Source organism: Culex quinquefasciatus, chromosome 1 (assembly GCF_015732765.1).
Source record: "Culex quinquefasciatus strain JHB chromosome 1, VPISU_Cqui_1.0_pri_paternal, whole genome shotgun sequence".
Lineage (NCBI taxonomy): Eukaryota > Metazoa > Arthropoda > Insecta > Diptera > Culicidae > Culex > Culex quinquefasciatus.
Window position 1 is genome coordinate 95,735,626 of NC_051861.1, and position 26,122 is coordinate 95,761,747.

The window sequence follows — 26,122 nt, forward strand, 5'->3', positions numbered from 1 at the left end:
AAAAGAATGGAAAAACTCACAAAAACATTACGACAGTCAAGAATAAAAAAAAACTTGAAAAATATATAGAAGTCGACCTTTTAAAAAAACTGCTAATGTTTCAAAGAATGGAAAAACTCACAAAAATATTATGTATGATTATAAAGAATATAGGTTGCTTTTGGAATTTTAAAAAAGTCCCCTTTTTAAGTGTTGCTCATATTTGAAAGATAACTTATGAAAAATATTATTACAAAATCTATTATTTTTTTGGGAACGGAAAACTTCTGAAAAATGGTTTGGAAGTTATTATGTTTATTAAAAAAAATCATTACCAAAAGGATGGATAAACTAACAGAAAAAAATACCGGATTTGTCTGCAGAAAATATTTTTTTCTAGAATATTTTGGAAGTTTCTGACCATTCGACCTTTTGTACACTTTCGACCTTTTGTCCATTCAACGTTATGTCTTTTGACCTTTTGGCATTCGAACTTTTGTCCATTCGACCTTACGACTTTCAAACTTTTGTCTAAAAATGAAACTTTTGACCCGTTTGGTCCAGTTGTAAAGGGCAGGATGCTATCAAACTTCATGATTTTTTAAAACCAATTTATCAGAAGTGTTTTGAGATCAAATCGTCGTTGTCATGCTATCTTATCACACGTGCATTTTGAGCCAAATTGAGTTGAGAACGCCATTTTATGCAGCTCTCAATGCCTCACATTTTGACTTTCAGAGATTCCAAACATTCGATTTCAATCCTGGGGTATCCAATAAAAACCGAAAATACTCCGTGCATTGTTGTCTCTCTTCTTATGAAAGAAGCCTTAATCTTGTCGTGCTTTCTTGACACACCCCAAAAATTGCTGTGTTTCTGGGGACCCAAACTGCATGCTTTCCCTCGAGTTGAGCCTGCGCAGAAATTTTGTTGGTTGGTGATATTTAAAAAATTTCTTCACATAACTCACCTGATGAATTCAAAGATATTTTTTTGTAAAAGGAATATATTTGAATGAATTTTCAATAAAAATAGAATGAGAAGAAATTTCGCTACTGTCACAAAAAGAAAAGAAGAAAAAAACAAACAAATTGATATTACACTGGAGTTTCGTATACGACTACGATCTACGTAAATGACTAAACTACTAGACACGTGATGAGCATTCCCCTTAAGCCTTAAGCAAAATCCCACAAAATTACTCCTTGCTTCGCGAGCGCAACCACAGACAGAACAGCGCCCCCAGCCGGAACAGCACAATCAGCACGCACAGACAGCCGATGTCGAACGCAAAGTCCTCCTCGCGGAAGTTGTACGTCTCCAGGATGATCTGGCCCGAGCTGGGACAGGTGACGTTCATCCGGGTGCACGCGATTTCGCCCTCCTCGATCGTGCTCCACTGGTTGATGAGCAGCGCCTCGTTGGCGTAACGGAACCACGAAAAGTACGACAGATAGTGGAAGTAGGCCGGAACGGAGGCCGAGTTGAGGAAGAACCCGCCGAAGATCAGGAAGGGGATGATTACCGGCGGTCCGACCGAGAGGGCCATCGAAATGGACGAGCTGGCGCAGGAGATGAGATAGCCTGTTGGATAGGTGAAGTAGGATTAGTTTTGGGCAAATTTGAAATCTAGATCGGCTTACCAAATGAAGTCGCTACGTTGGCCACCAGCGTCACGACGGAGAGAGCAATCAAATAGTGGACGTAACCTGACTTGAGTCCAATCATCGGATAGGTGATCGAGGTGAACACGAACGGCACCGCTATGAAGAGTGGCATTTCGGCGATGGTTTTCCCCAAGAAGTACGTGTCGACCCGGAACAGCCGGGACCGCTTTTCTCGCAAAAACACCGGCAGCTCCGCGGAGAACACGTTGATCACGGCAAACACGTTCTGGAAGGTCATGTTGGTCAGGAAGAGGAACAGCGCTCCGTTGATGTTCATCACGCCGTCCTGGTCGAGCTGCTGGCCAAAGTAGATCGCACCGATCAGGGTGGCCACCATCTGGAAGGAGAGAAAGAAGTTCAACCGGCTCAACCCCAACCCCAAATCCGCTCAATTCTTACCGCCGTCTGCAGCAGGCGCACCTTGACCAGCATCGGATCCTTGAGCACGGTCAACCACGAGCGCCACAGCACGTAGTAGAACTGGGTCCACCACGAGGACCGATAGCCGGTCCGGCTGACGCCCTCCATCGGCTGCAGGAAGTAGTGCTCCTCGACGTTCTTGCCCGTGGCGGCCACCTCGGCGACCTCGCGCGCGATCGGGCTGGTCGCGAACGAGTCGCAGATCTTCTTGATCGTGTCCCGGCACTCGGACTCCTTGTTCGGGGCGATCGCCAGCATCTGCACGTAAAAGTCAGCCGGGTTGTAGTTGGGCGGGCAGGGGATGCCGAGTCTAGGGGGAAGTAGCGATTTTTAGAAATGGAACGGTCATTATGGGGACTCATGGAGAGAACTCGATTTGATCAATTATTATCGAACTTATGCGACTGAAAACATTAAATTTTCGGGTGTTTTTTATACTGTTAGTTTTTATGTTATGGAAAAGGTCCATGAATTGGGTTTTAAAATTTATTTGATGATTGCGGGCAGTGGTGTTACGCGGTTGCTCTGCAGGATAAAATCAGTCCTTCCTTTAGCATCGATGGTCGGAAGGCACGCGTCGAGGTTATTCCGTTAACAATGTGTTGTACGAAAAATAAATATTTTTTTTGATTCAATTTCTCGCCGCGCTACCGTGGCCGCGAGGTTACGGGTTTCGCCTTGTAAGCGAAAGGTGATGGGTTCGATTCCTATCTGGCTCGGCAAAGTCAGATCCCTTCAAAGAGTAATTATACTCACTGAGAAATCTGACCGGTAGGGGATGGGTTTCGACTAACGGCGTGCTGGATTACCAAATCCAGAGGTCGCGAGTTCGATTCTCGTACCGGGATGATGAAGTTATGATTTAGGGAAACATGAAAATGCATCTTTTGTGCTTAAGTTTAGACAGCCGCATTTTATTTTTTTGAAAAAATAAATGATTCCTGGAAAAATATGATTTTTTGAAAAATGCACGATTTTTGAAAGAAAAAAAATAAAGTAATTTTCATTCAACATTTTAACATTTATTTGTAGATGCAAATTTGATTTTGCAATCGAAAATTACTTAACATTTTTATAATTTATTTTCAAGTTATCGGCAATTTTATGTCATTTAAAAAAATGTTATTTTTGCAATTTAAAAATATTGTACTCTTGCTTTAAACATTGTCTAACAGCTGAGCAATATTCTGAGATTTCGGTCATTCAATTTTTTCTTGTATTTTTTAATTCAGCTGAAACTTTTTTGTTTCCTTCGGTTGCCCAAAGAAGCCATTTTGGTGTCTTCGGCAAAGTTGTAGGTTGTAGGACTGCACTGAAAAAAATGATACACGGTAAAAAAAATGTTCCGATCTTTTCGAAAAAAATACTTAAATTTTTCTAAATCAAGACTAACATTTCAAAAGGGCGTAATATTGAATGTTTGGGCCTTTTAAAATGTTGATCGTGATTTAAAAATTTTGAAAATATTGTTTTCGAAATGATTAGAATATTGCACGAATGTTTCATATTTTAACATTGAAAATCGGACCATTAGTTGGTGAGATATCGATAGTAGAAAATGGTGGATTGTTTGGGTGAGACTTAGAAAACATCAATTTTCCTGTTTTTAAATCTTTGCATGGAAATATCTCAGCAACAATAGCCTTTTAAAAATATTTTTTTCTAAAGTGGGCTAACATGGGCACTAATTCTAAAAAATGAATAACTGCGAATTTTTCAAAAAAGTTACCTAAAAATTGCTATAACTTGAAAACTGTGCACTTTATCAAAATCAACTAAAGTACTCTTTGGTTGGAAATTCGATTTTATATCGAAAAATAAAGTTGAAAAATTATTGCGACCAATATTTAATTTTTTTTGAAAAAAATCAGTATTGATTCAAAAACTCATAACTCGGTCAAAGATTTTTTGCACAACCTGGAAATTTTTGAAAAGTTGGCATGTCCTCGAAAACAAACAAAAAAAAAATGAAAAAAATAAAAATAGTGGTTTTTTGCAAATCAAGTTTTAGTGACAAAAAGTTGAATAAAAAATCACCATACCTACAACTTTGGCCGAGACACCAAATCGATCAAAAAATTTCTTCAAAAGATACAGATTTTTGAATTTTCATAATTTTTAATTTTGTATAGAATGGAAAAGTTTATGGACAAACCGATGATACAAAATTCAAATCCCGGCTCGGACCAAAAGAACTGGTGATCTTTTCCCTTCTGGAATCGATTACTTAGTAAAGGGAAGGTAGTGTATCGTCACAAACTGAACCTTATCATGACACCTTAGGAAGACAACCTATGAAATGTTAACAGTAACCTTAACATGTTAACATTAAGTTGATTAATAATAAACTGTCACTGAATCCGCTTTGTAAATGCCGGCCCCGATACTCTTCACGGGTGTTCCCCTCAGGAACAGGGAAAGATTTACTTTATGATACAAAATGGCTTCTTTGAGCATACCGAAGACATCATCAAAATTAAAATTAAGAAAAAAGACCGGTTTCGTAGAGAACTGCTCAGCTGAGAAAAAATCCTACAAATTTATATATTAGACTTTTTTATTCGGTTCAACTGGCGATACCTCTGAAACTATTGGCTATTGTAATCGAATCACGATTTTTCTAATGTCTTATTTTATTTGATTTTCGAGCATAAGTACGAGGCCAAAACTATTCTGAAGTGGTTTATAATTTTTAAATCCAAGATGGTGGCCAAAATGTTTTTGATCAAATATTGAAATAGTAGTTTACGCAGCAAGTTGCAAAAAGAAGATTTTTTTAGCACGAGTCGTACATTTATCCAACGAGGTTTACCGAGTTGGAAAAATATGACGAGTGCTGAAACAGTCTAGTTTTGCAACGAGATCCATATAATATTTTTTTTAATTCGGAAAAAAACCCTCTGAATGGAATTTTAAGTTAATTGTCTTTGTTTTTAGCCAATTCACCGACAAAATCAAAACACTATTGAAAAGTAAAACTTTTCCATACAAGTGCTGAAAATTTCAACTTTTTAGCATCGATTTCAGTGCTGAAAAGTAGAATTTAAATTTATTTTTTTATCTTTTAATTCGATTTTTTTGTTGCAGTATATTTATAAAAATGTTTTGAATTATTATGAAATTGCAATGTACAGCACCGCAAAATTTTTTTTTTTCGCAAAAAAAAAATGTCGTCAATACTTAGATATTTTGGAAACTAATGATGGTAAAACAACTGGATAAGTGTATAATGTATTTTAAAACACTTTTTTTTTCATTAAAATGTTGAAACTCGTAATTTCAATTTTAATACTACCCCCCCCCTCGACTTTGGTCAGAGTCGAGGGACATAAACTTCAAAAAATATTTACAACGGCCTAATATAAAGTACTAACGTGAAATATTACTAAGTTAATTTTTTTAAAATGTGAAAAAAAACTTAAAAATAAAAAAAAACAAAAGATAAATTTAAATTAATTTTAAAAACCTATTTTTTACAAATTTCATTTTTTTTTTGAAATTTTTGAGATGTATGAAATTTAATTTCTGAAAATTATGAATTTTTAAAAGTTTTATAAACGAGCTTCGAACTCATATCAAGATTTTCTCGATCGTCAATCGTAATTTGTCAATGGTAGATCGAGAAATTACGATCGAATGATCTCAATCTACTATCGACAAATTACGATCGTAATATTACAATCGAGAAACCTTGATCGTGAGTCGAGAAATTACGATCGAATGCAATAATCACCACGTAAGAAAATTGATTCGATTATCCAAAGTTCCATACAAACCTTCGGATAATCGAGGCTTCAGATAATTGAGTCTGAAATTCGGAAATAAAAAATATGTATTGTAAGAATTTTAATTTTGGTGATAAGAAAGTCAAATCAAAACTGAGAAAATAATTGCAAGTTCCTAACCATAACCTACAACTTTGCCAAAGAAACCAAATCTATCAGAAAATCCCTTCTCAAAGTATTTTTTTTTTCATATTCGCATGACCAGCCTTAAATAGTTTAGCAGATTTTTATGAAAAAATAACTTAATCCACCTTTGTGGTTGGAGCCTTCCTCACCTATTACCATTAATGGCTGATATGATGCAATTGTACAAAATTTCAGCTTCAAAAAAGTACATAAATGTCACTTAAGTGTACATATCTCGAGACAGGGTTGCCAGATCTTTAATGTTTTGGACTCGTTGGAAAGGTCTTTTGATAACCTAACCAACGATGGGTCGGATGATGGACCCGGACATAGTTTACATACATTTAAGTGAGATCCAGATATATGTGAAAACACATTTTTATACATAATTTTTGAACTACTTATCGAAACATCAGTCTGTATAAAACTCGATCTATGTGACCCTAAACCAAGTCGAATGCAACAGGTTCGGGTCGAATCGGTTCAGCCAGTGCCGAGAAACATGAGCTAGTTTTTTGGTCACATACACACATACACACATACATTTGTTCAGTTTTCGATTCTGAGTCGATATGTATACATGAAGGTGGGTCTACGACGTTTTTATACAAAGTTCATTTTTAGAGCAGGATTATAGCCTTACCTCAGTGAGGAAGGCAAAAAAAAACTCACGGTCAAAAATCAATGGAACAGATAGAACATCAAGCGCCTCCATTAAAATCTAAAAATAAAAATCCTACTCACTGCGAGAAAAACTCCGCCGCCTGGTACGGCGAACCCAAAAACGCCACCCGACCCTCCGCCATCAGCAGTATCTTGTCGAACAGGCAGTACAGTTCGGACGAGGGCTGATGGATGGTCAGAATGATCGTCTTGCCCTTCATGGCCATTCCCTTCAGCACCTGCAGCACGCTGTGCGCCATGAACGAGTCCAGTCCGGACGTGGGCTCGTCGCACAGCAGCAGATGCGGATCGGTGAGTGTTTCCGACGCGAACGCCAGACGTTTCCTCTCCCCACCCGACAGACCCTTGATCCGTCCTGGCGCTCCGATGACCGTGTCCGCACACTTGGTCAGGGACAGCTCCTGTAGCACTTCGTTGACGCGGTTCATCTTGACGCTTTTGGGGACATTTCTGCCCATTCGGAGCATCGCCTGGAAGATCAGATGTTCCTTGGTGGTGAGTGCGGCTATGAACAGGTCGTCCTGCTGCACGTACGCACACCGGGCCCGAAGCTGCTCGGCGTTGACCGGAATTCCGTTGAGGGCACGCACCGACGTGGGCGCTATCTTCACCCCCGGCGGTGATCTGAAGGACAGCGCGTTCAACAGGGTGGTCTTGCCCGCACCGGAACTGCCCATCACGGCCAACAGTTCGCCGCTCTTGGCCATGCCGGTCACGTTCTTCAGCAGGTGTTTCCGCGGGTTAAAGTCCTTCTTCTGGCGGGAAAAGCACGAACACAGCCGGTTGCAGATCGATTCCTTCTTCGAGTCGCCCGGCATCTCGCCAAACACGTCGATCTCCTTCCACGTGTACGTCAGCCGATCGTGCTGCGGAATCTGGCCCTTGACCGAGCCGTAGTTCTTCGGTTTCCACACCTGGATGAGGGTGGCTTTGTCGTCCGTCGCGGCATGGTTGATGCCGTCGTCCGGTTCCGGGTAGCTGCTGGAGCTGTAGCGCTGGAAGAGTTCGGAAGAAATGGACATCAATTAGTTAAGTTTGGCTAAATTGAACTTTTCGAACAAAGATACAAGCATTTTGGATGGCATAAGTTAGTCCAGGTCATAGCAGAAGGAGAAAAAGAGAATAAAAGGGGGTAGAAAATTAAATCACACTTTACATAAGAAGTGGCAGGAAAGTCGTAATTCCTCGATTCGCAGCTCAAACGCCAGGTGCATTGGTACGTTAGTCGCTACAGTTTAGTGTACGAAAGATGGAACGCCAGAATGGAAAAAAGAGAAAACAAAATTTCGTGTTTCATACTACAAACAATAAACCTGATTATTTGCAAAAAGTTTTCATTGTCAATTCAGATTTGATGATCCCAAAAAGTAGAGTTATGCTTAAAAACGATTTTCACTAAATGAATGAAAAAAGATTTGTTAGAAAACCCGTCATTTTATACTTGTTTTTAATTAACCCTCTAACGCCCAGAGCTGTTTGCTTATCGTAAAAATAGTAAATGGCTTAAGGGGTTACATACATGTATATTGGCAAAAAAGTCAGAGGTTAGTATGAGCACACACCTCAACTTTTTTTAAATTCTTTTTTCATGTCATTAAAATATACATTTTCACCTACTTTCAAAACAAATTTGAAGATATTTGGTTGCATCGTTGCCGAGATATAGCAATTTTATGTTAGCAGGTTCAAAAAACGGGTGCCATGATATCTCAACACAGTCTTGATCAAATCGGCTCAAAATTTTGGTGAATACTCGTTAAACCGATTCCGTGTGCATGACGAAGCCCGATTCTCAAAAAGTTTATTATAAAAAAAGATAAAAATATTTTTGTGTTTTTCATATTAAAAAACCGTTTGTTTTTGATTTTTGTATTTTTTAAAAAAGCTTATTTTAAAAATTGGGCTTCGTCATGCACACGGGATACATCTTGAGAGTCTTCACCTAAAATTTTAGCCAATTTGGTCCTTCCCATCTCGAGATATCGTGGCACCCGTAAATCAACTCGGGGTTTAGAGAAAAACGCCAACAAAGTTTGACAGCCCGCTTTGCGCATGGCAAAATTTTGAACTTAAATCGTCTCTTACTCAGTTTAATCCAGAGACGCATCGAGCTCTACAGGCTCAATAAAAACTCCTTACCTGCTCTGTATGGTAGAACAGAGCTAAGCTCTGTATGCAGCGAACAGAGCCAGCTCTGTATGGGGAAAAATAATATTGATTTGCATATATCTCAAAAACGATAAGTTTTAGAAAGTTGACATGTTCTAGAAAGTTGCTGATACCAAAAGGTTCTATGTTATTGTCTCAGACGTCATTACAATTTGATTGATTTTAGTTGTGCAAAACAAGAAAAAACTATTTATTTTCTAAGATACAAGGTATAGAATATTTTTGTTTTCGACAAAGTTGCTCAACTACCAAAAATGAACAACTCTCTCGAAGACACCAAAGCTCTATCTTCAATAGATACCGAAATAAAAAATAAAAACTATTTTTATAATAAATACTGCTTGCGACAAACACAAAGCGACCGCGTCGTAGGCACAGGTAATATGAGGCATGTTTGGTAGAGATCGTCTGAAGTGAAAACTAGTATAGCAGAGTGTTCATAGAGAGTTTTTATGTTAAATGCTCTCGTCTGGATGGTTGAAAGAAATTTCAGATAAAATTATACAAATTCATAAAATTATATTCTTTTTATTGTACTGGTAAGTAATTAATATTAGAAACAACAAAATTATTGCACAGCTATTTTTATGTTTGTCTTGACAAAACAAATGTTTAACAAAATTACAAGTGTTGTACGCATGTTAAAAAAAATAAAAACTAAATCTTCTAACAATTATTTTAATTTTATAAAAAGAAAATTAGTTCACATAAGTTTAACCTTATAAAGATTTCAGGAAACTTTTCTATTTTATTTAATTCAACAGAAAAAACTATATTTTTCAAGCAAGATAACCAAAAAAAAGTTTTAAGCTCTAAATAATCTCTATGATATTTTTTTACTTTTTGTCACCTTTTTTTAATAAAATAAGAAAATGAAATTAAATAGCAAAACCATTTTTTCTTTATTTCTCAAGCCAGGAAATCAGTGAAGAGTTTCAAGCTCTAAATGCTCTCTATGAAAATTTGCCATTTTATTACCTGTATTCTAAATATTTTTATTTTTCAAACAAAGGAAAGCAGTGAAGAGTTTCTAGCTCTAAATGCTCTCTATGGAAATTTGCCATTTTATTACCTGTATTCTAAATATTTTTTATTTTTCAAGCAAAGGAAAGCAGTGAAGAGTTTCTAGCTCTAAATGCTCTCTATGGAAATTTGCCATTTTATTACCTGTATTCTAAATATTTTTTTATTTTTCAAACAAAGGAAAGCAGTGAAGAGTTTTCAGCTCTAAATGCTCTCTACCGAAATTTGCCATTTTATTACCTGTATTCTAAATATTTTTTTTTTTCAAATAAAGGAAAGCAGTGAAGAGTTTTTAGCTCTAAATGCTCTCTATGGAAAATTACCATTTTATTACCTGTATTCTAAATACTTTTTTATTTTTCAAACAAAGGAAAGCAGTGAAGAGTTTTCAGCTCTAAATACTCTCTATGGAAATTTAGTAAAAACATAATCGACAATAAAATATATTATCGATTTATTTTGTCCAACTTAAATTTAATTACATTATTCAACTCAATTGATGTTAAAATCTTGTAGTGAGAAAAAAAATAGCAAAATTTCCATAAAGAGCATTTAGAACAAAAAACTCTTCACTGATTTCCTGAAAAAAAAGAATACATGTAATAAAATGGCAAATTTCCATAGAGAGAGCATTTAGAGCTAAAAACTCTTCACAGCTTTCCTATGTTTGAAAAATAAAAAAAAAATAGAATACAGGTAATAAAATGGTAAATTTCCATAGAGAGCATTTAGAGCTAAAAACTCTTCACTGCTTTCCTTTGTTTGAAAAATAAAAAATATATTTAGAATACAGGTAATAAAATGGCAAATTTCCATAGAGAGCATTTAGAGCTAAAAACTCTTCACTGCTTTACTTAATTTGAAAAATAAAAAAAATATTTAGAATACAGGTAATAAAATGGCAAATTTCCATAGATTTAGAGCTGAAAACTCTTCACAGCTTTCCTATGTTTGAAAAGAATCTATGACATTTCCCCGAAACCCATATTACCGAAGGGACATTTCCCCGAATGCCACTTCCCCGAAAAGACACTTCCCGTAATAGTCATTTCCCCGAATTCCATTTACCCGAATTTCCCATTTCCCCTAATCGTCCACATTCCCGAATTCCATTTTCCCGAATGGGCCACAATCCCGAATGCCACTTACCCGATTAGTCATATCCCTGAATAGTCATTTCCCTGAACGCCATTTCCCCAAACGCGGTCAAGCCGAAATGCCCGGTGCCCCGGAGCGCGCGCTCCTGGGCACCAGGCATTCGGCTTGACCGCGTTCAAAATCGCATTTACAGTCGACTCTCTGCTTGTCAATATCTAAGGGACCGTCGAGGAAGAGAATCATCAGATTACAGAACGATGCAAAATGAAGACTCGATTGAAAATATTTTTTTCTTGATACCCAGCTATGGGAGAGAATCATGGCAACGTCCATCAAACAAAAACACACAAATTTCAAACACCCTTTAAAGCTTCGTTTCGCCGAGCAAAATGTCTGTGCAAGCCATGAAAACTGAAATTATTGACAACCGGAAGAGATTTTTAAAGCAAACAGGGACTGAAGAATTCATCGATAGATGGAGAATTATTGATATCTAGAAGATCGACAACTCTATAAGAAAAAAAAAATGATGGCACTTTTTATCACATCAAACTACATATAATATTTCTTAAAAGGTTCGTATTGGCCTTGAATGATCAACTTTCTTTTTGGCTTCACTCAGAATAGACGTAGCATTTTAGGGGGGAAGTGGTGTTAGAAGGTTTGGTACTATTCATTCAAATACAATGAATATTGTTACAGTTTTTTTTTTATATATTCTCAAAACAAATACCTTTTTCTTATAGACATGATAATAATAATGCAATGGAAGTTTTGTTATTTTTTATGATTCAAAAACATACCGTGCGATTTTCGTAGTACCCCGTATCAGTAGAACCCAGTTCACACTGATCATTTTATTCACATTGCTGGTTTGGGATTTGGCGAAAAGTATAATCAACAAAAATTTGTACCAGCCTTATGTAACTATTTGTTCGATTTTTTGCATTTTTGAACAAAATTCGAAAAAAATCCTTGCAAATTTCTCAAAAACAACATCTAATCATGCAGTTGAACACAAATGTTAATTGAACAACAAAAAATTTAGTAATTGGGTCCTAAAATTAAGCTTAAATTTGTGATATTATTGTTCACAAGAAAAATAAGCTTTACTAAGTACAATGACCCTTTGAACGATCGCAAAGGATTTAAAATGGATTTTTAATTCAATTTCTAAAAATTCACTTCACGGCCCTTCTTGGCAGAAAAGCTCCTACTTGACAGCTCGATCCAGGGGGGCCATAGTTGATCCATCGAAAAAATGTTGTCTTGTCAATAACTTTTTTTTTGCATAAAATTAAGAAAAAAAGTTATCAGAAATTGTTTTTAATCGTGTTTCTTACCGTTGTTCATAAAAATTGACAAAGGGCTTTACTACCCAATTTACAACATTTAATCAACAGCATACCCGAAAAGCTGTTTGTTCGTAAATTGAGAAAGAAAATAACTGTTAGTCATGGAAAAGGCTTTAGCGAAAATGATGATTAGGGATATGCAAATTCGGGTAATTTTAAATTTAAATTAACGGCAATTGGCGTAAGTGTCACTTCGGAAATGGCATTCGGGGAAATGGCCGATTAGGAAATGGCATTCGGGGATATAGCCGATTAGGGAAATGATATTCGGGGAAATGGCATTCGGGGATGTGGATGATTAGGGGAAGTGGTATTCGGGGATGTGACCAATTAGGGGAAATGATTTTCGGGGAAATGGCATTCGGGGAAATGTCATTCGGGGAAATGAGCTAGACCCGTTTGAAAAATAAAAAAATTAGAATACAGGTAATAAAATGGCAAATTTCCATAGAGAGCATTTAGAGCTAGAAACTCTTCACTGCTTTCCTTTGTTTGAAAAATAAAAATATTTAGAATACAGGTAATAAAATGGCAAATTTTCATAGAGAGCATTTAGAGCTTGAAACTCTTCACTGATTTCCTGGCTTGAGAAATAAAGAAAAAATGGTTTTGCTATTTAATTTCATTTTCTTATTTTATTAAAAAAAAGGTGACAAAAAGTAAAAAAATATCATAGAGATTATTTAGAGCTTAAAACTTTTTTTTGGTTATCTTGCTTGAAAAATATAGTTTTTTCTGTTGAATTAAATAAAATAGAAAAGTTTCCTGAAATCTTTATAAGGTTAAACTTATGTGAACTAATTTTCTTTTTATAAAATTAAAATAATTGTTAGAAGATTTAGTTTTTATTTTTTTAACATGCGTACAACACTTGTAATTTTGTTAAACATTTGTTTTGTCAAGACAAACATAAAAATAGCTGTGCAATAATTTTGTTGTTTCTAATATTAATTACTTACCAGTACAATAAAAAGAATATAATTTTATGAATTTGTATAATTTTATCTGAAATTTCTTTCAACCATCCAGACGAGAGCATTTAACATAAAAACTCTCTATGAACACTCTGCTATACTAGTTTTCACTTCAGACGATCTCTACCAAACATGCCTCATATTACCTGTGCCTACGACGCGGTCGCTTTGTGTTTGTCGCAAGCAGTATTTATTATAAAAATAGTTTTTATTTTTATTTCGGTATCTATTGAAGATAGAGCTTTGGTGTCTTCGAGAGAGTTGTTCATTTTGGTAGTTGAGCAACTTTGTCGAAAACAAAAATATTCTATACCTTGTATCTTAGAAAATAAATAGTTTTTCTTGTTTTGCACAACTAAAATCAATCAAATTGTAATGACGTCTGAGACAATAACATAGAACCTTTTGGTATCAGCAACTTTCTAGAACATGTCAACTTTCTAAAACTTATCGTTTTTGAGATATATGCAAATCAATATTATTTTTCCCCATACAGAGCTGGCTCTGTTCGCTGCATACAGAGCTTAGCTCTGTTCTACCATACAGAGCAGGTAAGGAGTTTTTATTGAGCCTGTAGAGCTCGATGCGTCTCTGGTTTAATCATGAAATATCTTCATGAAACTTTCAGGAGTGATTCAAAATCATGTTTTGAGTGGATTTATCAAATAATCTGTAATATAAAATTTTGTGATTTTCTACATGTATGTAACCCCTTAATTTTGGTACAATAATGCAGGAAATACTTTACTTTGACCCACAAACATCGAATTGGGGCAAAAAAGTCGAATTTGAAGTGGTGCACCAGAGCACCATCAGGAAGATGAGCAACTTTTTTTTAAACCACAAAATCTCGTTTTCTTCAAATCTATTGGTTCATTTGTTTGAAAACGCTTCGAAATGTGTTAAAAACAACTTATTCTTTACTGTAAGACCATATTTCTGAAGTATTAACTACAAATTCTAAAATCTCTGCATTTTCAGGTTTCTTTGATTGGCTCATTCAAAACCCACAAACAACCATTTTCATGAAAAATGAGGAAAATAATACAACTATTGGTCTAATAACAATGTTTTGTCTTGTTTATGAATAGTCAAAACGTTTATAAACTTTTGTTTTGATAAAAAATAAGCTTTTTCTGTTATTTAGAAAAAAAGTGCTCCTGAATATTTAGTGGCTCATATGCCTAGGTGGTGCTTTGGTGCACCAAATGAAAAAGTTTGAAAAACACTTAAAACCGGTCCAAACTCACAATGTTATTCACAGGGGTTCTTGTCCAAGGTTCAAATGATAGCAAAACATTTTTTGTTTATAAAATTTTGTGTTTGGTAATTTTTACGGGCTTTCGAAAACAGGTCTTATTTATTTCCCTAAAATTGGCCCATTTTTGTTTACATTTCCCACTGTAACTTTGCTTGTGCTTAACCAAATTTGATGAAATTTGGGGAGATGTTCTACATGAACACCTGCAACTTAAAGCACCATAAAAAGTTGTGTCAGTTCCGAGATATTTGAGTTCAAAGTTTTGGTGCTCTGGAGTAACCATGGGCGAGAGAGGGTTAAAAGACCTTTCTAACAAGTCCAAAAAAAATGAACCTGAAATTTTGATAAAAGTTAGCACGGTGATCCCCACGAAGTTTTTTTTTATATTTTTTGATATTTTGTTATGTGGAGACCAAAAAAGACACATTTAGTTTAGGATTTGCCTTCAAATGTTTGCTTGAGATCGAGCGAAATCAACTCGAGGTTCGAGCCAACATTTTCAGTAGAAATGAGAAAAAAGCGCGAAGGGGGAGACAAAAAATAGAAGAAAAAAATCAAATTATTCTAATATGTTCCTAACCTTTAACCACTTTCTCTAAACGGTACGAAACAAACCAGCCGACCAACGTGTCCAAAACCCCATGTCCTTTTTTCAACAGACTAAACCATAACGCAAGTCTCCGCCTTACAATCCCTCCAAAGAAGAAGAAAAAAAAAGTGACTTTGTAACCTGATCCGTTCATTACCCGAGGAGGCTCTTCTCCAGAACGGATTATTGTTTCCTTTGAACGTGTTCTGAGGAACCGGCGGCACACGAGCATGTACGCGGTACATTACAAACTTTCAACGGAAGTTTCCGCTCATCGATTTCGGTCGGAACAGCGACAGACAGACGGTTCCGGTTGTATGACTGTGATTGAGACGCGAGCTGCTACTTGGCTGACGAAGAAACGCATTCAGGCATTTCGGAGACAACTTCACCGGACTGGGAAGCCGTACTCCAGGCTCTGCTGCGAGCGTTAGGTCAGTTCCCAGTCCGATGTTGACCAGAATCAAGAGATAAAGAGACCCTCGTTCAAGGTTTCATTCTGATCTGGCCGGGAAAAGAAGTAGGAAGCATCAGGATCGAATGCAAAAAAGGCAGTTTTGATAAGAGAGGCACTGGATTTGCGCGGTTAGTACAAACCATGCCGTAATTAATCATGCGCGATAAAGCGCTGTGTCGTGGATTATGAAACGAATTGGGATGAAAGAAATTTGAAAATTACAAATAACCTACTGTGTTTTAACATTCTAATTTCACATTGTGAAATAGCTCATGCCCAAAGACCGGCCCGTGAAGGCTTTTTGTTTAAAATTATTTCCCTTTCAATCAATTTGGGAACGTTTCAGTGTGTGCAAGTTTTATAAAGCGATTACACGTCAAATGGTTTTATCCCTTATCCCCGAATCTCACATCCCCGCAGTGTTGCAAAAGAGTGATAGAAAAGCTATCAATAGATTATCTCTGCACCAAAAATATCCGAGAGTATAGCGGCCGTCACTATAGCTTGTGAGATCTCTTCTTGTGTCTCGTGATTCCCAGCGATGTCATTCTCTCTCTATCACTCCTTCCCTTTTCCTCGACTATGCGCTCTCACCGCTGAGTCTCTCAACCTCTCCGAAAACTGCAATGAGAGAACGCGAGATGGTGATTAGGAGCCGACCACGCATGACGCCCCTTCAAACTGCGTTTGCAAAATTGGTTTTGTGGCGGCTTTTGTGGTTAAACGCTGTTGCGGTAGGATGATCGTGGAAGCGAGAATGAGAGAGAAAAGGAAAATGTCAATCGCGAGTGGGCAAACACAAAAACGTGTTCGGCTATGTTCGGCGCTGAGAGTTTCAATGAAGAGAGAAGAGCAGTTGTATTTGGGGCATGAATATTCAGGCGAGATAATTGTAGTTGCTGAGAGGTGATATTTTGATATTTTAACAACCCTGCATCCCCGAATCCCATATCCCCGAAAATCATTTCCCCGAAAATTCCACATTCCCGAAAATCATTTCCCCGAAAGTGCCATTTCCCCGAAAATCATTTTCCCGAAATTTCCACATCCCCGAAAATCATTTTCCCGAAAATTCCATATCCCCGAATGTCATTTACCTGAATGGCCATTTTACCGCACTGTCGTTTTCCCGAATTTACACATACCCGAATGGTTATTTCCTCGAAAGTTCCATTTTCCCGAATGATATTAACTTAGATATAAACTAAATTGTTTTTTTAGGGATATTTTTACAAAAGTATGACCTTAATATTAAACTCTCCTACGTGTTTTTTTTAAATATGGAAAAAATAGAAAACAGATAACCGAAGAAGGCCATTCATTAACCACGTGGTTTCGAGATCATCCACGTTCAATAAAAAAGTTTTTTTTTGTATGGGCAATTTTCAGCAAAGCACAATTTTCCAAAACGGTATCCACGTGGTAAAGATTGCACAGCAACGATATCTTTAAGCGACGACTCGAAGCGCTGGAATCAGTTTGTTCTAGATTTTGTTTAACTTTTTAGTTAAATCTAAATAGTTGATTATTGAATTACAAAATGGACTTTTTTAGAATATTTCATCACCGCCATTTTGGGTATAAAATTACTAAATCACTTTAAAGTAGTTTAAGGGTTATTACCCGAAGTGAACTTTTGACAAGGCCTTTGGATAACCGAGTCTGGACTGTATTTTGATTTTCGACTAAATGCAAAAAAAAGCGAAATGATCAATGTATCAAATCGACGCTGTCTTGCTATCTTGTCGTTTGTCGCTTTTTGACGTTCCGAGAAAAACGCGTGTTAGTGTTTGACCTTGAATAAACGAAAAATAGAACACGCTATGTAAACAATAACAAACACGTTTTATTTGGTTGACCATTCTGTGCATTGTCCTGAATTTGTTTGAATTTGGTTACTGAGGTCCCGAGTTATAATTACAAACGTTCACGGTAGTCGGGCATGTACGTGTATCAAACGCATTCTGATCTGAAATTTCTTTGGCCAGTTGTCGCACTTACAGCAATTTTCAGAGTGTGTCAAGTTAGCACGAGACGAATTGAGTTGAAATCGAATTTTGGGTATCTATGTAGGTCAAAAGATGAGGCATTGTGAGCTGCCCAAAATGGCTTTCTTAATTTAATTTGGCCCAAAATCGACGTACGACAAGTCCGCTCGACTGCGACGAAATGAGAACAATAGGCAAATGTATTAAGCAGCACGCAGCTATTTAGATTTGTTCATTAGAAATATGTCACCCAAAGGAAAAATATATCACAAAATCTGCAACAGTGGATTTGCTGCAGGAAATGTCACATTTTATAACATTTTTTGCAGCAAGCCCGTAGATCATTTTTGCCCGCGTGTAAACATTTCAGCGATCTGCAGTTTTCACCAACACATATAATGCTGGCCCGTCCCCGAGCAACACTCAAAAGAGAAGAATATGTTGGTGCTCTTTCACTCACATTTCATCAAGCGTCCATGGCGCGGTGGTAGCGTGTCGGATCATTAACCAAGAAGTTGGTGGTTCAATCCTCGTTCTGTTAAGGGTTTTTTTTGTGTAATACAACCAAAAAGCCGTCGGTAATGTCGATAATTGTCGATAACGGGCAAAAATGTCATACACTTAAACCCCCGATTACGCTCAGGCGTTACGCTTTGTATTTCGTCGATTTCTCTGAAACGACGCAACATTTTTGCAATCTTTTTACGTCTTGTGCAGATCTACAAATTGATTTCAAAAGAATGCAGAAACATTGCACTTGTTCGGATTTTGGTCGGAAACGGAATTAAACGCGTGGCGAACTCTAAACGTTGGTTTCTTTATTGTTTATGGTGGCAAACTGACAGTTTGTTGTGGTTGTTTTGCACGCTCAAGAGGTTTTACTCAAATCTTACACGGTGGTGTGGTTCCACCCAAACATCCTCCCCACCTTGAGGCAGTAGCCTCAATTCTTTGACAGTGTTCCGGAACTTTGAGTTCCACCCTGAGGTTCGACGTTGACATCCAGCTGCACGAAGGGGGACGTTAGTTGAATTTACAGCATTGATTCTTCTTCGAGCTTGCCAGCCACAAGCCAGCCGAGCGACGACTTCTGTGCAACAGGCAAGCCATCCCCGTCTACGATCTGTCCAGCTTGAAGCATCGGCAAGAATAATTCGACACCAAGGATGACGTCTACTTGTCCTGCTTGGTTGAAACCGGGATCGGCCAGCGGAAGTCCTTCTAGTAGTTTCGTCTGCTTGAAGATAACGCTTCGGTGCGGTGTAGGGGGTGCCAGCACTTCGAGCACGTGCGCTTGCGTCTTCAGAATTACATCGTTGTTGAAACGGGACGCGATCTCCAACTGCGTCGTTCCTCGCGTAGTTCCAGCTTGCGTTCCAGCCACTCCGGTCACCGGGAATCGAGTGTTGCTCCGGTTGATCCCAAGGCGCGCCAAACAGACTTCGCTGATCAGCGATGCACCGGAGCACGAGTCGATCATTGCTCTGGCCGTGTGGAATTTGCCATGCTTACCTCGAAGCTTGATGAGGGCAGTAGGAAGAACCGTGGTCTTGGCGGGTGGATCACCAGTAGCATCAGACTTCAAACTCGAATCCTCCGGTGGTTGAGTCTCCGTGGCCGGTTGCTGGACCGGAATCGTCGACTGCCTTTGACTTTGAAGTGCTGCGGTAGCTACCGGGCTGTCGTCGTGTTGACAGAGGAGTGTGTGATGCCGCTGCCTGCATCCATCAATTTTGCAGAATCGCTTCGAGGAACATGATCTCACCGTGTGCGATGGCTTCAAGCAGTTTAAGCACAGTTTGGATTTCTGTACTAACTCCAGTCGGTCGGCGACGCTGATCGCCTTGAATTCGCAGCACTGGAAAAGATTGTGTGCTTTGTAACACTTGAGGCAGTGTTGTGGGGTCACAACGTAGCTCTGGATGGGTTTCTCTGCGGGCTTGAGAGGCTGCTTGCTCATCTTCTTCTTAGCTGCATCTCCATCTACGGTGCATTGCCGGGAGAATGACGAGCAGATTTCGAGGGCATCGCATCTGTCTTCCAGGAACTTGACGAAGTCCGGGAACGTGGGATTATCCATGTTGACAACCTTTTGCGCCCAGAGCGCTCGTGTCTCGTTGTCAATCTTCTCCAGAAGAAGCTGGATCAGCCAGGAGTCTCGTGTCTGGTACTGCTCGCCAAGGGTGTCGAGCTGTCGAATGACCTCGTCTGACGTAGTGACTAGCTTCTGAAGATCGTCGAAGTTTGCGTCTGACACGATTGGCTGGTCCAAGAACTCCTTAACCAGCGCAAACACGGTGTACTTCTTCTGGTCGTAACGTTTGAGGAGTTTTTCCCACGCCAGCGGGTAGTTGGCGTCCGAGATGTCGAACGAACTTACGTGGGTGCTTGCATCGCCTTCGAGGAACGACTTCAGGTATTTCAGTTTCTGCGACGGCCGCAGCGTCTCTTTGCTGTGGATGGTGCTGACGTAGAGATCCTTGAAGGAACGCCAGGCTTTGCGGTCGCCACTGAACTTAGGAATCTCGATTGGAGGAAGCCGCACGTCAATGAAAGGGTCGGGTTGTGCAGGATAGGATTGGCCTGCCGCCTGTTGGCTGCCCTGCTGAAGCTGGTTCAGTTGGGCTGCTTGAGCCGCTTGGTTCGATAGTAGCGCTCTTTGTGTTTGCAGTAGCGCCGCCAGAGTAGATTGGATGTTATTCGCCGGCTGAACGTCCGTGACATCGCTCGCAACGGATCCTTCATCCAGTTCGACGTAAATCGACTTCGCCTCGTAGTAGCGATCCTCGAACTCCTTCCGATAGTCGAAGACCGAGATCAGTGATTGCAGGGTTGCCTTCGGGGTTGAGTCTTCAATCTCGTCCTGGACGTCGAAGAAATTGTTACCCAGCTGCTGGAGCCGTTCCAGGCGCTCCTAACCTCGCAAAGTGAGGCTCCTGCGACTTGACGCGTTTCGCAGTTTCGAGCTCGCGCTTCACTTTTCGAAAAGCACATTCCGTTTCGCGGTGACTGCTTCCATGTTGGGTCGGATCTGCTATCCGGTTGCTCGAAGGACCATAAATGTTCGGATTTTGGTCGGAAACGGAATTAAACGCGTGGCGAACTCTAAACGTTGGTTTCTTTATTGTTTATGGTGGCAAACTGACAGTTTGTTGTGGTTGTTTTGCACGCTCAAGAGGTTTTACTCAAATCTTACACGGTGGTGTGGTTCCACCCAAACAGCATTGTTTTCGAGAAATAAACCTAACAAAAAGCGTAACGCCTGAGCGTAATCGAATGTTTTAGTGTACCCCTATATCGCAAAAAATGCATGAGGACTGTTTTCATGCAGATTCTGATATACTTTCATGCCGCCATGCATCACAATCATGCGACCGCCGTTTGCGTGTACTCTGGTCAAGATGTTCTCCTTCTCTACATAATTTGTCATAGTCGGAGTTTTTGTTGGATTCGGCGGAGTCAGTTCTTTTTGAAAGGCAGTTGGAGTAACTAAATCTCAGAATCCGGAATTCGAATCCTTTAACTCCACAGACTTGGAAAATATTCAAAATTTAAGTGAAGCTGGAATAAAACGCTCGTAAAAAACTGTGGACATGATACTTCATTGATCGCCACTTCCCCGAACCCGGTCAAGCGGGTATGCCCGTTGTCTAGAACAGCGCGCGCGGTTCTGGACAACGGGCATACCCGCCTGACCGGGTTCGGGGAAGTGGCGTTCGGGGAAATGGCCTTCGGGGATATGGTCATTCGGGAAAATGATTTTCGGGGATGTGGAAAATTAGGGGAAGTGGCCATTCGGGAAAATGGTTTTTAGGGGAAGTCGCCATTCGGGGATGTGGCCATTCGGGGAAATGTCTTTTCGGGAATGTGGGTTTCGGGGAAATGTCATAGATTCTGACCAACCAACGGGGTACAAACTAAAAAAGTGTCAAACGAAAAAGTGACCAACCACCGGGGTTTGAGTGTAATTTCAATTTAAAAATAGTAGTTTATGCAACAAGTTGCAAAAAGAGGATTTTTTCAGCACGAGTCGTACATTTATCCAACGAGGTTCACCGAGTTGGATAAATACGAAGAGTGCTGAAAAAATCAAGTTTTGCAACGAGTCCCATACAACATTTTTTGCAATTCCAAAAAACACACACTGAGTGAAATTTTATGTCAAATTTTCATTTTTTTTGTCAATGAATCGTTTAAATCAAAAAACTGTTGAAAAGTGTTACTTTTCGAAACAAGTGCCGAAAAGTTCAACTTTTCGAAACAAGTGCCGAAAAGTTCAACTTTTCAGCACCCATTTGAGTGCTGAAAAGTAGAACTTTTCAGCATTTATTTTGAAAAGTGTTGCTATTCGATTCTGTTATTTTTGGTACAGAAAGGTAGGCTATTTCGTCGTTCAAGAATGACAGGAAAAGTAAGTAGTTTCACGACGGAATTGCAAAAAAATACTTTTTTGAAAATACTTGTTCGAATGCCTAATGAATAACTTTGCTTGTGTCCTATCCTTCTGATATGCTCTCATTATTTTTCAGTTTTCATTTAATTCACAAATTAACTTCTTGCTCAATGAACCCAGTGGTAGTGGTTTGTAATGTCCCCAGCCACTACGTTTGGTAAGTCGATACCAAACTTGTGTGTTCCACAATGTTGCTGGTGTTCTTTGAGTTGCTTTTACGCAAAACATTTCCCTTCTCGCCTTCTGTCTGGACTGAAGGTTCTCGCGTAAGCATATATTTTCCCATCCCTTAAGCTCTGAGCATAAAGTTACGCACGTTTTCTGGGTGATTCTCGGGTAGCATATAAGTATGAAAAAAAAAAAACATCATAGCCTGACCACATTATTGCTTCGGTGGATGTTTCAACGATTTAATTTAGCCAGTCAGCATTTGTGGCTTCGCTTGCCGATGTTATATTACTCATAAATATGCTCAAGTTCATTAGCATCAGGATTGATATCAACCGAAAGGAACCACAATCGCGCAACCATGCTTGAATTTCTACTTTTCTATACTTTTATTATGTTTTTCTGAAGAATCTCATTGCTCGTTACCAAGTAAGTCTAATCAGGTATGCAGTTTTGTACAAAAAGAAACGAAAAACCTCTCTTTTTCGCGATAAGAAGATTTTTTATGGGTACAGATTTAGGTTTTTTGCTGTTGGTTGTCTGAAACTCGCCTATCAGTTTCACAACATTAAGACTAAAAAATATTGAGCCGCCCAGAAGTCTCAGTTTGACTTACCCTTGATGTGATGTTACTCTTGCTTTCATTATCAGCATACTGGTCGTCCGTATTAATTGTCATGATTTCCGGCTTATCTGCGTGTCTTTTGCTACTCGTTTTTTTTGCTCTCGCTGGTTTTCGGGAAAATTCCTCTCAAATCTGTGAATGAAAAGAGGGAGAGATGATAAGGAATGCTGTAATAATTAGTCCTAGCATGTATAACGGATCACTGACCAATTGTGAATGAAAGATGTTTAGAAATTCTTCAAACTGACATGATTTGCAGAACGTTGAACCAATACTTTGTAACAAGTACACATTTATATGTTTAAGTTAATTAGCATAGTTTGAAAAACCGCAAGAATCAAAAACAAAATCCAAGTCACGCCGCAGGCTGATACGCTTTTCAGTGGCGCGAATAATCACGACTTAATCTCAATGGGGTAACTGGGGCGTTAGTGTGCAACACTTTATTATTGTTTTATTCGTGCGCAAATCAATACAACACGTTCTAGTTAGTTCCTGAGTGAGTAATTGATTGAACCGATTTCAGTCAATCTGACCGGTTGGCGATTGCATCCTGGGGCAATGCAACAATAAGAAGAAATCTGGAGTTTTTTTGAAAAGGTCCTATAAACCAAATTTTCATTTTTTGCTTTTTGGGTGTTTTTGAATACCCCTGACTCAAGGCGGTTCTAAAAACACCCAAAAAGCAAAAATTGAAAATTTGGTTTATTGGACCTTTAAAAAAAAAACTCCAGAAATGGATCCAATGATCCGTGGCCGCACTCAACACCAGGCCTGCAAAATGTTTCCAACCCAGCGTACACATGAAGCAAACCAAAATGTCAGTTCACTGCTAGCATCTGACTGTAAGCCTACTGTGTCCGTTCAACCACTGCCGCCTGACTCGTGCCGGTCGGCTGCTGGAGAATGAGAGACGTGAAAAAATGAGCTACACTCACTCAATTCGTGTCGTATGACTGACTCGTAAAATCCTCTCTAAACACTATTTTGACTATTTTTAAACAATTGAATGGTTCTATACTGTGCAAAACACTTAAAACAACCATAACTTATATTCAAAATTACATTTCCACGCACAAATACCGACTTTTTGTGTAAAAACTTGTTTCTTTATGTGTGTGCGTGCAACGTCGAATGAGCGTTGGTCGACTACTGCCTCGCATTGCAGCTGCTCAGTGAGCTAGGGCACTCACGACTGAGTCGGGTTTGTTTATGTCACGGTTTTGCGGTTCAGTGAATGGATCTGAAAAAATCGTGTATGCGTCGCCGATTTTCGCGTCAGGACCCCTGACATTTTCAGCTCTGCTCAACACCCCGTTCTGGTCCTATTTTAAACGGCCCTGGCACAACTGTGTGTGAGTGATAGGTTAGGTTACTTTGGAATGATATTTCATAAACATTTAATAATATAGGGTAGAGTAGTCATCAATGAGACACGGGGAACAATGATAAAATGGCTCTCACAAGTCGTAGTTTCAACCAATCAGGCTCATATTTGGGGGAAAGGTGTATCTACTGGAAACACGTCTGCTATAATAGTGGCTTTGGTTATGGACACTCCCTTGAAAAGTTATTCATAAATGTTTGATTCTGGGGTGTAAAAGTAAATTATGGACAAAAAATACCTTTTCGCTCGTTGACTGCCATTTACACCAAAACTAATATTTCTTCAAATTTCTTTCGACGTTCCATAGTGATTGAGTTGGGCTACAATGTCCTTTCATAAGGATTGACCAAAATTTAGAATATACCCAGAATCCAGGGCTGTCTCATTGTTCCCCACTCATTTTAGCCCATGGGTAACAATGAGACACTTTGATTTATCTTCATTAAACATTTCAAAATCCTTGTAAATCTTTTAAAACATGAATTGGAAGTGATTTTTGGCATATCTTTAGAGTTTTAACTTCATTTCATTTAAATTATGATTATTTCCAGTATGAGGAATTGTTGCTAGCAATGCAATTAGCTGATTCTACTACCACATAACCGCCAAAACGACGTTAACGCCACGAGATATAGGATTCAATTAAGTTTTTTTTTTCAAAACCTTTGTTTTCTTATAATATTTGGAAAGTGCAAAATAAGGATTAGGGTTCGTTTTAAGGCTCATTTTATCAAAATGCTATTTTTCCAACATCAGTAGTGTCCCTACCAATGTCTTGCACGTATTATGAAGTATGATTTATGTTTTGGTTATTTTTGTAGAGAGATTTAAAAAAATCTTGTTTAGGTGGGGCAAGTGGATTTTTGGTATGGAAAAAATACGAATTGCTGCAGCAACATATTTTATTGTAACAAAAATACATAAACGTTCTTAAAAACTGATAAACAATTGTTTAAAAAAATGTCCATACACGATATAATAATATCATGAAAATTTACTATTTATAATCTAAGTAATTTTTTTTGTAAATTTATAGTAAAATATTATTTCTTAATCTAAAAATGAAAGAAACGTTCAAAATACATCCTAATCTGGTGTATCTAAGTGATAATAGTTCAATTTTTAGTAAATTAGCATGTTTTGTCATGCATTGTTCTTCTTGCCCCCACGGGTTGTTCGTCTTGCCCCACTACACGGAAAAAAATCAATTCCTGAAATCGTGAATTGTGTTCATGAATGTGAGAACCTTGAAGGAATTTATTCACGTTCATAGTGCAAATCTGGAGTTTTTTTAAAAGGTCCAATAAACCAAATTTTCAGTTTTTGCTTTTTGGGTGTTTTTTAATACCCCTGACTCAAGGTGGCCTCAAAAACACCCAAAAAGCTAAAACTGGAAATTTGGTTTATTGGACCTTTTCAAAAAAAAAAAACTTCAGAAATGCACCATATTCATGAATAAATTCCTTCGTGGTTCTAGCATTCATGAACACAATTGACGATTACGGGAATGGATTTTTTTCTGTGTAGTTGAGTAGAACGTACGAAAAATCAAAAATTTCAAAATCAATTTTTTACAATAAAAAACAGATTTTCTTTTAAACTTGTTCTATCAATGTCTCAGTCAAGACCTAGAATAAGATAATTCTAAAAAAATCCGACAGATTTTTTAACGTTTTTAATGGGTTATAACGATCATTTCCTTAGCGTGTTACACTTTTGCCCCACTTTCCCCTATTCCCAGCTTCTGCTGAATCTGAAACTGGTACCGTCAGCCCTCTGTCACGACGGCCATGTTTATGAAACCTAAATGTTCGACGCGAACATGAAGACAAAAAAGAAGATGAAGATCGCATTTGCTGTCAAAATTTGAAAATAAACAAACCGCGTTTTGCAAGTTCAAAGTTCATACTACTT

At 38.4% G+C, this 26,122-nt stretch overlaps 1 protein-coding gene across 2 annotated transcripts in view; it reads right to left on the reverse strand.

The window, feature by feature from the left end:
• Positions 1 to 1,140: 1,140 nt before the first annotated feature.
• The window catches only part of LOC6037926 (protein white), a 29,118-nt gene continuing 4,136 nt past the window's right edge, over positions 1,141 to 26,122 (reverse strand). For both annotated transcript variants that reach the window (XM_038248102.1, XM_038248101.1), the window contains 5 exons: positions 22,813 to 22,953; positions 6,722 to 7,656; positions 2,046 to 2,376; positions 1,623 to 1,983; positions 1,141 to 1,563 (listed from right to left, as the gene is read on the reverse strand). In XM_038248102.1, the coding sequence (XP_038104030.1) occupies positions 1,178 to 1,563; positions 1,623 to 1,983; positions 2,046 to 2,376; positions 6,722 to 7,656; positions 22,813 to 22,875 (2,076 nt within the window). In that variant the 5' untranslated portion in view covers positions 22,876 to 22,953 and the 3' untranslated portion in view covers positions 1,141 to 1,177. The remainder of the gene's footprint in view (positions 1,564 to 1,622; positions 1,984 to 2,045; positions 2,377 to 6,721; positions 7,657 to 22,812; positions 22,954 to 26,122) is intronic.